Source organism: Microtus oregoni, unplaced genomic scaffold (genome assembly GCF_018167655.1).
Source record: "Microtus oregoni isolate MIOR12 unplaced genomic scaffold, Mior012 000018F_ref0000195, whole genome shotgun sequence".
Classification (NCBI taxonomy): Eukaryota; Metazoa; Chordata; class Mammalia; order Rodentia; family Cricetidae; genus Microtus; species Microtus oregoni.
Window position 1 is genome coordinate 2,470,382 of NW_024543077.1, and position 12,846 is coordinate 2,483,227.

The 12,846-nt window shown below is 47.8% G+C and overlaps 1 protein-coding gene across 2 annotated transcripts in view; it reads right to left on the reverse strand.

Moving 5' to 3' along the window:
• The window catches only part of LOC121459049 (UV radiation resistance-associated protein), a 215,635-nt gene extending 207,483 nt beyond the window's left edge, over window positions 1-8,152 (reverse strand). The window contains exon 1 of one of the 2 annotated variants that reach the window (XM_041668550.1): window positions 7,847-8,151. In XM_041668550.1, coding sequence (XP_041524484.1) covers window positions 7,847-7,963 — 117 coding nt within the window. In that variant the 5' untranslated portion in view covers window positions 7,964-8,151. Of the gene's footprint in view, window positions 1-7,846 lie in introns of both variants that reach the window. The other variant, XM_041668552.1, reaches the window with a different exon arrangement.
• Between the last annotated feature and the right edge of the window lie 4,694 nt (window positions 8,153-12,846).

A 12,846-nucleotide genomic window follows, 5' to 3' on the forward strand; every position in this document is an offset into this window, starting at 1 on the left:
TTTAATCCCAGCACACAGGAGGCAGAGGCAGGCAGATCTCTGTGAGTTCGAGTCCAGCCTGTTCTACAGAGCGAGTTCCAGGACAACAGAGATATACACAGAAACCCTGTCTCCAAAAGGAAAAAGAGTAAGAAAGAAGGAACGAAGGGAAAGAGAGAGGGAGGGAAGGAGGGAGGGGGGTAAGGAGGGAGAGAGAGAAAGTCAATCACTTAGCCCTCAGGTTCCTCATCTGTAAAAGTGTATCACTGGAAATAATTTATGTAGATACTCTGTTCCCAAGGGAGTGGGGGAACAAATCCCCACTCTTTAAGTGTGATCTTCACAGAGCAACTTGGTCCCAAGGAGCCTATTAGGGAAGAGTGGGACAGAATGAGCAGATGTACCAACCAGGCTTTTGATTTTGGCCATCAACCAGCTCCCAAATCATGACACAGAGACTTCTTAGTAATGAATATTTGGCCTAGCTTAGGCTCATTTCTGGATAACTTTTTTAACTTAAAATAACTGACTTCTCTTTATCTACCTTTGCCTTGGGGTTTCTTATCTTTCTGTTGGTCTTACGTTCCTGCAGTCTCTAAGTCTGGCTGGCTGGTGTCTGCCTGGCTTATGTCCCTGGGCAGCTTCCTCATTCTCCCCTCTCTTCTTCCTCTGTTTTTTTGTTTGTTTGTTTTTGATTTTGATTTTTTGAGACAGGTTTTCTCCTGCCCTAGCTGTCCTAGAACTAGCTCTAGTAGACCAGGCTGGCCTTGAACTCACAGAGATTCACCTGCCTCCTGAGTGCTGGGATTAAAGGTGTGCACCACCATTGCCCAGCTTCCTCTCATTCTTCTTGAGCCTAAATTTCTCCTCCTACTTAATCTCTCTGCCTAGCTATTGGCCATCCAGCTCTTTATTAGACCAATCAGGTACCTTAGGCAGGCAAGGTGAAACAAACGCAACACATCCTTACATAGTTAAACAAATACAGCATAAACAAGCATAAAAACCACAACTTTACACATTTAAAGTAATATTTTACAGCATAAACAAATGTAACACATCTTGCCTAGTTAAAATCATATTCCACAACGAACAGGCTTCCAGATGGGAGCCCTGGTGAGCACCACCTCCTGTGTGGCGATGCCAGTGCCTATGGGGAGCACTACCTGCTGTGTGCTGATGTCAGAGACTATGGGGAGCACTGCCTGCTGTGTGGTGATGCCAGTGCCTATGGGGAGCACTACCCGCTGTGTGGTGATACCAATGCCTATGGGGAGCACTACCTGCTGTGTGGTGATGCCAATGCCTATGGGGAGCACTACCTGCTGTGTGGTGATGCCAATGCCTATGGGAGCACTACCTGCTGTGTGGTGATGCACAGTAAACACTCATCTTGGTCTTCAGTCCCCAGAACTTTACCTCCTAATTTTCCCAGCAAAGGATACAAAGGGAAATCTTTCTTTCCGGCTCGGGCATTTGTCCCTGGTTCCTCACACAGCAATCTCCTGGGAGCGCCCTCTGGTCTAGTTAAGTGATGCTGGCTCTGCTCCAAGGTAGCTAGAACTATCAGCCCCACTCATCTCAGGAAAGGAGCTGGCCACTGAGTTAATCATCAAAAGTCTTTACACAATGATCTCAGAAACCCAGAGGGTGAGCACCCCCACTTCCCCACACAGCTCTCTTCCATCTGGCTGCTCCCCATTTCCTCCACAATGAACCAGTAAACCGAAAGGTTTTCCTGGCCTTGGGAGTCCAGAAGTTCTGGAAAGCCCGGGATTGAGATAGGCATCTGAAGGGCATGGGGGCAGGGCTGAGCCTTTAATCTGTGAACTCCAGGTAGCTGACATCACAAATTAATTATAGGTCACACTGCTGGTATCCACTGGAGAACTACATGGGTCTGGAAGAAGTCCCCCACTATGAAAAACAATTCATATTAATGTCAGCACAGAAACATCCTACAAAATATGTGGCCAGTACTCAAAACAGTCAAGGGCATCAAAAAGCGGGGGTGGTAATTCAGAAGGTGTAAATGTAAAAAGTGTAAGAAACTGTCACAGCTGAAAGGAGGCAGGACAACTAAATGCCACGCGGTTATTTACGCACAGAAGATAGGCGGGTGAACAGCAAGGATCATGCCACCATGAAGACGGAACCCTGGAAACATCACGCTGAGGGAGATCAGGCAGACACAAGAGCACAAACACGGAGAATTCATGTACCCACAGAAGCCAGATGGTCAAATTCATAGAAAGTAGAAGAGAGTTTTGCCACACAAGGGTGAGTGTGGAGGAAAACGGAGAGCTAGCTGTGTCCTGAGTGTGCAGGCTATGCCTGGGAGGATGAAAAAGTTCCAAGAAGTGACAGCTGTACCACAGGGGGCATGTTCTTGATGGTGCCCAACTCCTTACCTAAAAATATTAAAATGGAGCCAGGCGGTGATGGCGCACACCTTTAATCCCAGCACTCGGGAGGCAGAGGTGGGAGGAGGATCTCTGTGAGTTCGAGGCCAGCCTGGTCTACGAGAGCTAGTTCCAGGACAGGCTCCAAAGCTAGAGAACCCTGACTAGAAAAAAAAAAAAAAGAATATTAAAACGGAGGGCTGGCCCGATGGCTCAGAGGTTAAGAGCATTGACTGTTCCTGAAGAAGACCCAGGTTCAATTCCCAGCACCCACAAGGCAGCTCACAGCCACCTACCTACAACTCCCTTTTCAGGATGCTCTGCAAGTACCAGACACACCTGGGATGCACAAACATTCAAGCAAAATACTCACAAGCATAAAATAAACCTAAAATATTTTTTTTTAAGTTCAAGGTCCCTCTGGGCCTCAGATGAAGTTCAAGGCAAGCTTGGGCTATTTAATGAGACCTTGTCTCAAAAACAAACAAAAAACAGAGAAAAGAGCTGGGTGTGTGGTGCACGCCTTTAATCCTGCACCCTGGGGAAACAGAAGCAAGCAGGTAGGTCTGTGAGTTCCAGGCCAACCAGAACTATACAGTAAGACCCTGTTTCAAAAAAAAAAAAAAGTAGAGAAAGGGTTGAGGCTATAATTCGGTGACAGACGACAGAGGAGTAGCCCAGCATGTGTGAGGTCCTGGCTTCAATTCCAGGACTTCGATGACAGCAATGGCACAAGTAGGGGAGATGGTGGGCAAGCATTGCCCTAGGAGTGAGAGGGCTTGAGTTCAGATCCCTAGGACCAACACAAAGCAAGGCTCGGTTACAAAATGCAGGCATCTAGCCTGCCGTAAGCCACAGGAAAACAAGGTTCTCCTTCTGAAACAAGGTGGAAACCAACACCGGAGGCTGTTCTCTGACCCCCTAGTTTCATGCTCCCTAACTAACGCAGAAGCAGAAACACACACTAAGATAAAATTAATAATAATAATAATAATAATAAAGGCTAATAGCTCTAACTCACTTCTCTCAAAAACAAAAAGAAAGTAAAAAGGAGTCTTCAAGACAATAAAACCATAAGCAAAACAATTAGAAAAGTGGCCAGGCGGTAATGGCGCACGCCTTTAACCCCAGCACTCAGGAGACAGAGGCAGGCGGATCTCTGTGAGCTCGAGTCCAGTCTGGTCTACAGAGTGAGTTCCAGGACAGCCAGGACTACTACACAGAGAATCCCTGTCTTGAAAAACCAAAAACAATTAGAAAAATGAATGCTAAGGACGTGAACATAAGCTTCACAGAGGAAATTCAAGTAGCAAAATATGTAAATATATTAAAAATCAGAAAGCTGGGCAGGAAAACTGAGACCATGTGCTTAGCATACTGTCTAACATGCAATAAAGGAAAACCAACAGCTAAAGAAATGTACATTTAAATACCAAGTACATACATAAATACCAAGTACATACACTTGTACAGGTGACCACACATATATGGTTTGAATCAATAAACTCAGGTTAGAAATATCCAAAGTTGGCAAAAATAAAGAGAAACCGGCTCTATTACAATGGTTTGAGTGGGAATAGAAAGATTCCCATGGGTTTAAATACACACACACACACACACACACACACACACAGACACACACACACACAGACACAGAGAGAGAGAGAGAGAGAGAGGGAAAGCGAGCCAGAAGTGGTAGCTCACGCCTTTAATCTTATCATTAGCAGCAAGTTAATCTTTGTGAGTTTGAGCCCAGCCTGATCTATTGAGCACCAGGCAAGTCAAGACTTATAAGCAAACAAACACACTACCTATCCTGTGTTTTCACTGAGCTAACTTCATCCTATGGACATCACGTGTACTCCGAGATCCTTCCGCACGGCCATGCGGTGCAGTGGAATAGAGAATTTCTGGAAAGAGTCCCAAAACCCTACAACAGTGAGGAGTGGGTGATATCACACACCTGCAATCCTAGCACTCAGGAACCTCAGGCAAGAGTTCCGCAGAACGTAAACTAAGACCCTGTCTCAAAAGAAGGGGCAGTGTCCCGGGGATGACACAGGAGGTCCATTGGCCTCCACACGCTTGTGCGCCAATATGCACACAAACACACATATGTAGACAGATGAAAAATATGGGTGATACACATTATATGGAAGACCGTGCAAGAGAAAAGTCTAATAGCTACATTCTGTAATATTTTTAAATAAAAAGGTGTAAGCCAAGTTAGGAACAGTCAATCTTAAGTTTTCCATTTAAACAAAAATACCAAAGCCTCGTGCAAGATTAGGTGTTCACGTGTATTTATAAGTACATTTTCTAAGAGTATGTATCTTTTATGAATTCCTTTTTTAATGTTTTATATTTTTTATTTTTTAATTAATCGTTTTTATTTATATGTGCATTGGTGTTTTGCCTATGTGTATGCCTGTGTAGGGAACTGTAGTTCAGACAGGTGTGAGTCACCGCGTGGGTGCTGGGAATTAAACCCGGTCCTCTGGAAGAGCAGTCAGTGCTAACTGTTGAGCCATCTCTCTCTATTTTTAATTTTTATTTTATGTGCATTGGTGTTTTGCCTGCATGTATGTCTGTATGAGGGTATCAAGCCCCTGGAACTGGGGTTACAGACAATAAGCTAGCAGGCAGAATTGAATCCAGATCCTCTGGAAGAGCAGCCAGTGCTCTTAGCTGCTGAGCCTTCTCTCCAGCCCCTTTTTATAAATTCTTAAAGGAACATGTGACCTCCAAAAGGGTAATCACTAAAAGCCTCTAAAAATGTCTGCATTCCAAGTATCTGAGAATGTGGCTGGGGCGCTTTGGAGGAGGAAAGAAATTCTCTCAGTTAAGCTTAATATTAAGGACACATTAAATTAAAGGTCTCTGCCAAAATAAGGGGGCAGGGCTGGAGAGATGGCTCAGTGGTTAAGTGTACTAACTGCTCTTCCAGAGGACCCTAGTTCAATTCCCAGCACCCACATGGCAGTTAGCAACTGTCTGTAACTGCAAGATCTGACAGACCTCACACAGACATACATATATGCAAAACAACAATGTATATAAAATAAAAATAAATTATATTTTAAAAATTATCTTAAAACTCCTAAATCCAAGTGTGTACAGCTCGCTCCTCCTTGGCTGAGCCTATACCAGTTGACTGAAACATAACAAACATCAACCAGACATAAAAGAGCAGCACATGTTCAAAGTGTGTGACCACAGCTTCTCGCTTAAATAACTAACAGTTCAACAGAGAGGACCTAGAAGCAAAGGAGACTGAAGCTCTAAAGTATGGTCACGTTAGAGCCAGTGGACGGGTAAGTGAACCGTGGCTAGACTCAACTGTGAAAAGAAAGGTTCCAGATTAGATATGTAAATTAAAATAAAACAAACTAGGCTTGGTGGCTGGGTGGCACAAGCCAGTCAGTCAGGTGTAGTCGTGCGTACTTGTAATCCCAGCCTCTTGGGAGGCTGGGGCCAGCTAGTTGAGTTCAAGGCCAACCTAGTCTGCAGGGTGAGTTTCAGACTAAGGGCTAAACAGTGAGATACTGCTAAAAATTTTTAAATTAAAATTCCCAAAATTATGTCTTATACATAATTCTGTGGGCTCTTCTAGGCAAACTCAAATCTCTTCTAGAAGCAGATAACGTCAACCCTATTGGAACTTGTGTTATATAGTAAATTAATATATTAATCAACAAAATGCTTATGTTAAAAAATATTTATTTCAGTCAGGCAGTGATGGCGCACGCCATTAATCCCAGCACTAGAAAGGCAGAGGCAGGCAGAGTTCGAGGCCAGTCTGGTCTACAAGAACTACTTCCAGGATAGTCTCCAAAGCTACAGAGAAACCCTGTCTCAAAAAACAAAAAAACAAAACAAAACAAAGTTTTCCAAAACATGAATAATTTTGATCTAGAAAGCTAAATTAATATCAACCACAGAAGGAATGTGTTTTTGTTATATATGTTGCCTAACAGTTAGGATGACACTCCCAGGAAGCCATAAAGAGCTTGCCAAGCTCATGCCACATCCAGCTGCAAACTTAGGCCATTAGCAGCAACCCAGAAACCCGACAAACACATGAATTGAGTCCATGGACAGTTTGCTTGGATTATTCCCCCTGGTGTTAAACTGTGAACTGTTATTCACAGAGCAGGCTGTGTGCAATAAATGATGATTTCTCTTCTCCAACCCCACACGTTCTCATAGTTCCCCTAGACTAAGCCCATCTAGATCCTGAACTCCCAGCACCCCCTCGAAATCCACCTCCCACACATAGAAAAATTCACACTTGGATGCCCAATCCACATACAACTCTCTTCAGCCACACTCTCAAAATGTAATCCAAACCACCTTCCAACTCTTAATATTCTCCACAAAGTCCCTGCCCAACCGCACCACAAAACCAGGGCACATGCCTTCTGATCTTTTAAGCCCTCTCCCACCACAGAGCCTTGCTTCCAGCTATTAATGATGTTTCCCTACTGGCAGGGCACCGGGTAGAGGGGGCAGGCAGTGTGGAGGGGTGTGCAACCTTTCCCTTCCTTTACGTTCTGATCCACTTCTTGCCTGGCCCTCTCTAGCCTCCGCGCTCTAGTGTAGCTCCTTCCTGTCTCGGGCAAGGATGGAAAGTTACAGGAAGGGGCTAAGGAAGCTTGCTCTGTCTTGTGGACGGTGGTGGAGTCGCTGCTCAAGCCTCAAGCAAACTATGCCCGGTGCAAGGGCTGCAGTCAGACGCTGTCTGAGGAAACCCAGCCCCACCAGTAACAGGAAGGCGGTGGACAAGCCTGTTTCTAGAACTGAAAAATCGGGATGATAAAAACAGCTGTCTCACGGAGTTGTGAGGATTCAATGAGCACTTTGCACAGACCTAGTAGCACGGTAACCTCTCCGTGACTGACAGTTTCTCCCGGTCCTCTTCAGTGCTAAGGTCCCTGCAGAGTCTCACCCATGAAGGACTGCGGGAGGGCAGTAGAAGTCATACTCTATAGATAGGCGGGTGTCATCAAGAATTTTGTCAGATTCCCCAAAGTCAGTGTTCTGTCGTCCTCCTTACACCCCTGCAACCTAAGATCCAAGATATGAATACATACTTCAGATCCTCCGTCCAGGCGCTCACCCGAGGGAGTGAAGTGTGCCATGAGGATATGAGACTTGGGAGAGAAACCCCGACGTCCCAAATACCTTCCTCAGGAGGAGCAGAAAGAAGCACCCCATAACGCAAAGAATAAGTGCAAGAAAACCGACTCCTGGGCACTGGAGCGAAAGGAAAAGCGCGGCGTCGGCCGGCAGGACGCAGGGCTCCCCGGCGCCTATCAGAGGGATGCAGAGGTCTGAGCGCGGGAACGCCCGGCTCCCCCAGCCCAGGACGCGGGGTCCTCCCCCTGTCAGCTCTCCTCAGTCCCGCGAGCCCAGCCGACCTCCTCTCCCGGCCTTCTCCGCCCCCCGGCTCGCGGACGCCTCACCTGCTGGGACGGCAGCTCCACATGCAGGGCCCGCGCGGGGGCACCGGGCGGTAGCGCGGCGGACGGGCCCGGGGGTGGCAGGGGCACCGGGCCCCCGAGCGAAGCACAGGAGCTCATCTGGACCCCGGGGCCGACGAGCGGCCAGGCGGGCAGTCCTCCAGCATCCGCCGCAGCCTCCGGAGCCGCTATCCGCCGAGCCCCTGCAGCCTAGAAACGAACCACCCGAGAGCCCCGGCAGCTCGGCGCCCGGACTTGACACCGCCGCTGGCTAAGGAAGAGCCATATTACCGCAGTGCAACCCCTCTACCCGGCCCGGAGCTGGCGTGCTCATTGGTTCCGTCCCTGAGAGGGCGGGACCCGGCGGCGGCCAAGGGACGTGCTATTGGACAACGAGTCCATCCGTCGCGGGCTCGATGGCTAGGGGCGGAGGGACTCTGTGATGGCCTCAATTGCGTCTGTCAAACCCGGGCGAAACCTGGGGCGGTCCTTCTCTTTGCCTCTGCCTAATTGGTCCCTTCCCTATGGAGAGGTGGGGTCTCCTAAGAGAGCCTCCTAGGCCATTGCTCTACAGCGCTGTCAGTTGTCGCTGAAAGAGGGACGGCGTCTCGATTAGGTAGAGCGCGCGCCTGGGCTCCGGTGTCACGTGCAGAAGTCTGGAGAGTCACCTGATTAGTGAGAGTCAATCTTCTAAAACCACTTCCGCCCTAACCTAGTTGCCATGGTAACAGGGCCTCCCGCGGAGGGCGGGGGACCAGCTTGGCACCAAGGAGTCGGGGATGGATGGTCTGTCTTGCCCGAGTGTTCGCATCCACTTACCAAAAGGCCGTGCGTTATGGTTGAGAAGGGAGCCGCCACCGTGAGAGCACGGAGACCGGAGATCCATCGAGCAGCTCTTCAACGATCGACTCAGACCCACAAGTCCACGCCCCTTCTAGCTTCTAGTACTAGTAAGCTTAGCCACGACGTGTGCCAGCCACTCAGGAGGCTGTCTCACCTCCGCGGGTGGGTTGCTTACACTCTGCCTAGAAAGACTTTTACTGCTGGTGACTAAAGCTTGCTTAGCCATCATATTTCTGCTGTGGCAGGAGTCCTTTCTTCAGAAAGACTTCGCTCACCTCTCTGGGACTTTGAATTAGGGACCTTGCCTCGACCACCATCCAGTTGATTCTATTGTGTTGTCTTTGTTTTGTGGGGGTGAGGACGGCTGAGACACGGCGCGCCTGGTACTCACCATGTAGCTCAGTCTGCCTCAGCTCCCCACCCCAGTGCTGGGATTACAAGTGTGTGCCACTACACCAACCTCCACTTTGTCTTTTAACAGGCATTTACCACACACAAACTGCCACTTTGCCTCTCTGAACAAACATGCACGCGTGAATTCCTCACCCAGAGGACCTTGTCTGATTCCTCCCTGGATCCACATTGCCTGCGGAGAGTAAGGAAATGAAGGTGAAGGTACAGCTCAGGTGCCTTCTCTTTCCTGAGGACTGCTTTGATCCTAGAAGCAGCTATCGCCGTTGCGTCTATAAGTAGCTCTGACTCATTCATTTTGCAGGATATTGATCTTCCCCCTCCCCTTAGAGTGTGAATTTCTCCACCACCTGGACCGATATAGCAGAAAGAACACAGTGTTCAGAGCAGAGAGGCAGACACAACAGGAAGCAGGCAGTTTGGGATTCTGACGGCCACCTTCGAGCGATGTCGCTGAGCAGGTCAGCTCCCCAGTCTCTAATTTATACATCTGTAGAATAGTAATAGTGTCATTGTGGGTGCTAGATAGCCCAATGTATGTGCCCGTGAACCTTAGGGTATAATAGATGGATCTAGACTCTTTTACTGGCCCAGCGGTGGTGGCACACGCCTTTAATCTCAGCTCTTGGGATGCAGAGGCTGGTGGATTTCTGTAAGTTCATAGGCCAGCCTGGTCTACAAGAATTAGTTCCAAGACAGTTAGTGCTTAGAGAAACCTTGTCTCGAAAAATTAAAAAAAAAAATTCTTTTTTTTCTGGGTGGGAGGGCATATAAGTGCAGTGGTTGAGTAGATGCTTGGGTTCAACTCCTAGCACCATTATTAAAAGTTGATGTGTGTATTACACGTTGGCATGTGTCCAGGTGTGCATGCACTTGTGTGTGTGCGTGAAGAGATCAGTTCAATCTCCAGTATTGTTCATCAGGAACCATCCCCCATGTGTTCTGAGACAGAGTCCCTCACTAGCCTGAAACCTACCAAGTAGGGCAAGGATGGCGGGTCAGGATCCTCCTGTCTCTGCCTCCCCAGCCCTGGGATTAAAGGTATGCACTGCCATGCCCAGTGTTTTTATTAAGATGCTGGAGCTGGAACTCGGGTCTTCATGGTTGTTTAGTGAGGGCTTTACCAACTGAGCTATCTCCGCAGTACCTCCCCCGCTTCTTAAAATAGAAGGCAAACGTATTAACTTTCAGGGGAAGACGAATTGCATCTGAGCTGCTTCGATGCTGGTCTCCTGTTTTGAGACATTGAGCAGTTCCTCATGGTCGGAGCCCCAGTGTAGGGTCAGGTGTCTGTTGAGAAATGAGTTATTGGGAAATTCCAAATTGTACCTAGCTCAACCCACACAGTGCCAAGACCCAGTGGAATTTCACAGAAAACATATTTCTGTTTCTGAGCTGTGCTTGTTTGCCAAGGCTGCCATATCAAATTACCACAAACTCTGGAGCTGAAAGCAACAGAAATGTATTCTCCCACAGTTTGGGGTGTCGTTCCTCCTTGCTCTTCCAGCGTCTGTTGGCTCTCAGACTTCCCTGGCTGCACAATCCCAGTCTTTGTCTCCTCCTGACCCTCTTCCCCTTCTTCCGGTGTCTTCTTTCTCTTATCAAGACATTGACATTGAGTTTAGATGCCCTGTCCAGACTGCATCTTGAGATTCTTCGTTCAGTAGCATCTGCAGAGCCAGGCAGGGTAGCTAGCTTATGCAATACTCAGATGGTTGCCGTGAGTGGACCACACAATGAGTTCCAGGCCAGCTACATGGGCTTATAGAATAAGACCCTATCTCAAAAATTAAAAGATAAAAGGAAGAGAAAGAGAGAAGAAAATAAATATATATGTAACTATTCCCAAATATGGTTATGATCACAGGTTCAAATGATTTGACTATCTGGGTTGTCATTCAGCCTACAACAAAAGTAACAAGAAAAAGAGTCTGTGGTCCAACAAGCTGGCTCAGCAGGTAAAGGTGCTTGCTGCCAAGCCCGAGGATCCGAGTTCCATCCCTGGAACCCACCTAGCAGAGGGAGAGAACTCATCCCCATAAGTTGCCCCCTGACTCGCAGGAGCCCACCTGCAGCATGTAGGAGCCCACACACATAAACATCAATACATACATATAAATGTACAAAAGAAAAATGGGCCCACAGAGGGAACACAGAAACACTTTGTCTTCCTTCGGGGCTCCCTTCTGTCAGTTACTTTTGTTGCTTGATTCACTCAAACACACCCAGAGAACTCCTCGGCTAGGTCCCGGGAAATCAGACCCTTCCCGAGCCAGCTCCTTGGAGAAGGGTCCAATAAGCGACGAGTCACGAGCTGAGCTACTACTCATGTTTGTACCTAGTGCTGAATGAAACCCAAGGACAGTGGCGCCCAAACAGATTTTGCAGGGGAGTGCGCATTTCCGCAAAGGCCATCTTCCCACAATCCTTCACGGGGTTCAGCACCTCGCAGGCTGCCTGCTGGATACCGGAAGTGCCTCCCTCAAATGCCTGGCCCTTCTCAGACTTCTCAGCCCGCATCACTCAAGCCCCAGAGGGAAATTCATCTTGCTGCCTGCAAAGTATTTAAGAAAATGCATGTCAGGGGGCTAGAGAGATGGCTCAGTGGTTAAGAGCATTGCCTGCTCTTCCAAAGGTCCTGAGTTCAATTCCCAGCAACCACATGGTGGCTCACAACCATCTGTAATGAGGTCTGGTGCCCTCTTCTGGCCTGCAGACATACGCACAGACAGAATATTGTATACATAATAAATAAATAAATATTTTTTTTAAAAAAAAAGAAAATGCATGTCAGTCATGGCGGATAGTGCCTCGGAAACAGCACGTGTTCAAGAAACACGTCCGGTAATTATTTTCATATATGCCGTTTTATCCTGAAACACTTTGTCTTCTTTGGAACTTTGCAATGTGACCATTTCAACATGAAAAAATCGTTCAAATTGTTTGGAATTATCGTGGTATTTATACAGCCCTGTGTGTGTTTACCAGGGAAACATGCAGCCAAGTCAGTGGTTCTCAATCTTCCCAATGTGGTGACCCCTTACTACAGTTCCTCATGTCGTGGCGGACCCCCAACCGTAAAAATGATTTTCACTTTGACTTCATAGCTGCAATTTTGCCAGTGTTGTGAATCATAATGTGGATATCCTGTATGCGACCCCGGGGGAAGGGGTCACGACCCAGAGGTTGAGAACCGCTGATCTAAGTGGCCAAGTCCAGCCTACCTGCCAGGGCAGGAAAGTTAAAGATCAGGGGGTAACAACGTGACTGACTCTTCGGAGGCCAGAGGGGAACCGTTTGAAAGCTTGGTGTCTTAGTTACCCTTCTATCACTGTGATAAAACACCCCGACCAAAGCAACTTACCAAGGAAAGCATTGAATAGGGCTTATGGGTTCAAAGGGTTCGAGTCCATGGTGGCAGAGCAAGGTACAGCTGAGAGCTCATGTCTTGATTCACAACCAGAGTCAGAGAGAGAAAGAGCAGGGATGCGGTCTTTCCAAACCTCAAAGCCTGCCCCTAGTGACGCACCTCCTCCAGCAAAGTCACACTTCCTGTTCCTTCCCATACAGTTCCAACAGCTGGGGACCAAATATTCAGATGTATGAGCCTATGGAGGCCATTCTCACTCAACCCAAACTCAGTCAAATTAAATGTATCACCTCCTCTGCACGCCCTCATGGCTGCCTGGCATGTCTTTACAGGTTTATCCATGTGTCCAGCTATGCTGGGTAGGGTGAGTTAGTCACCT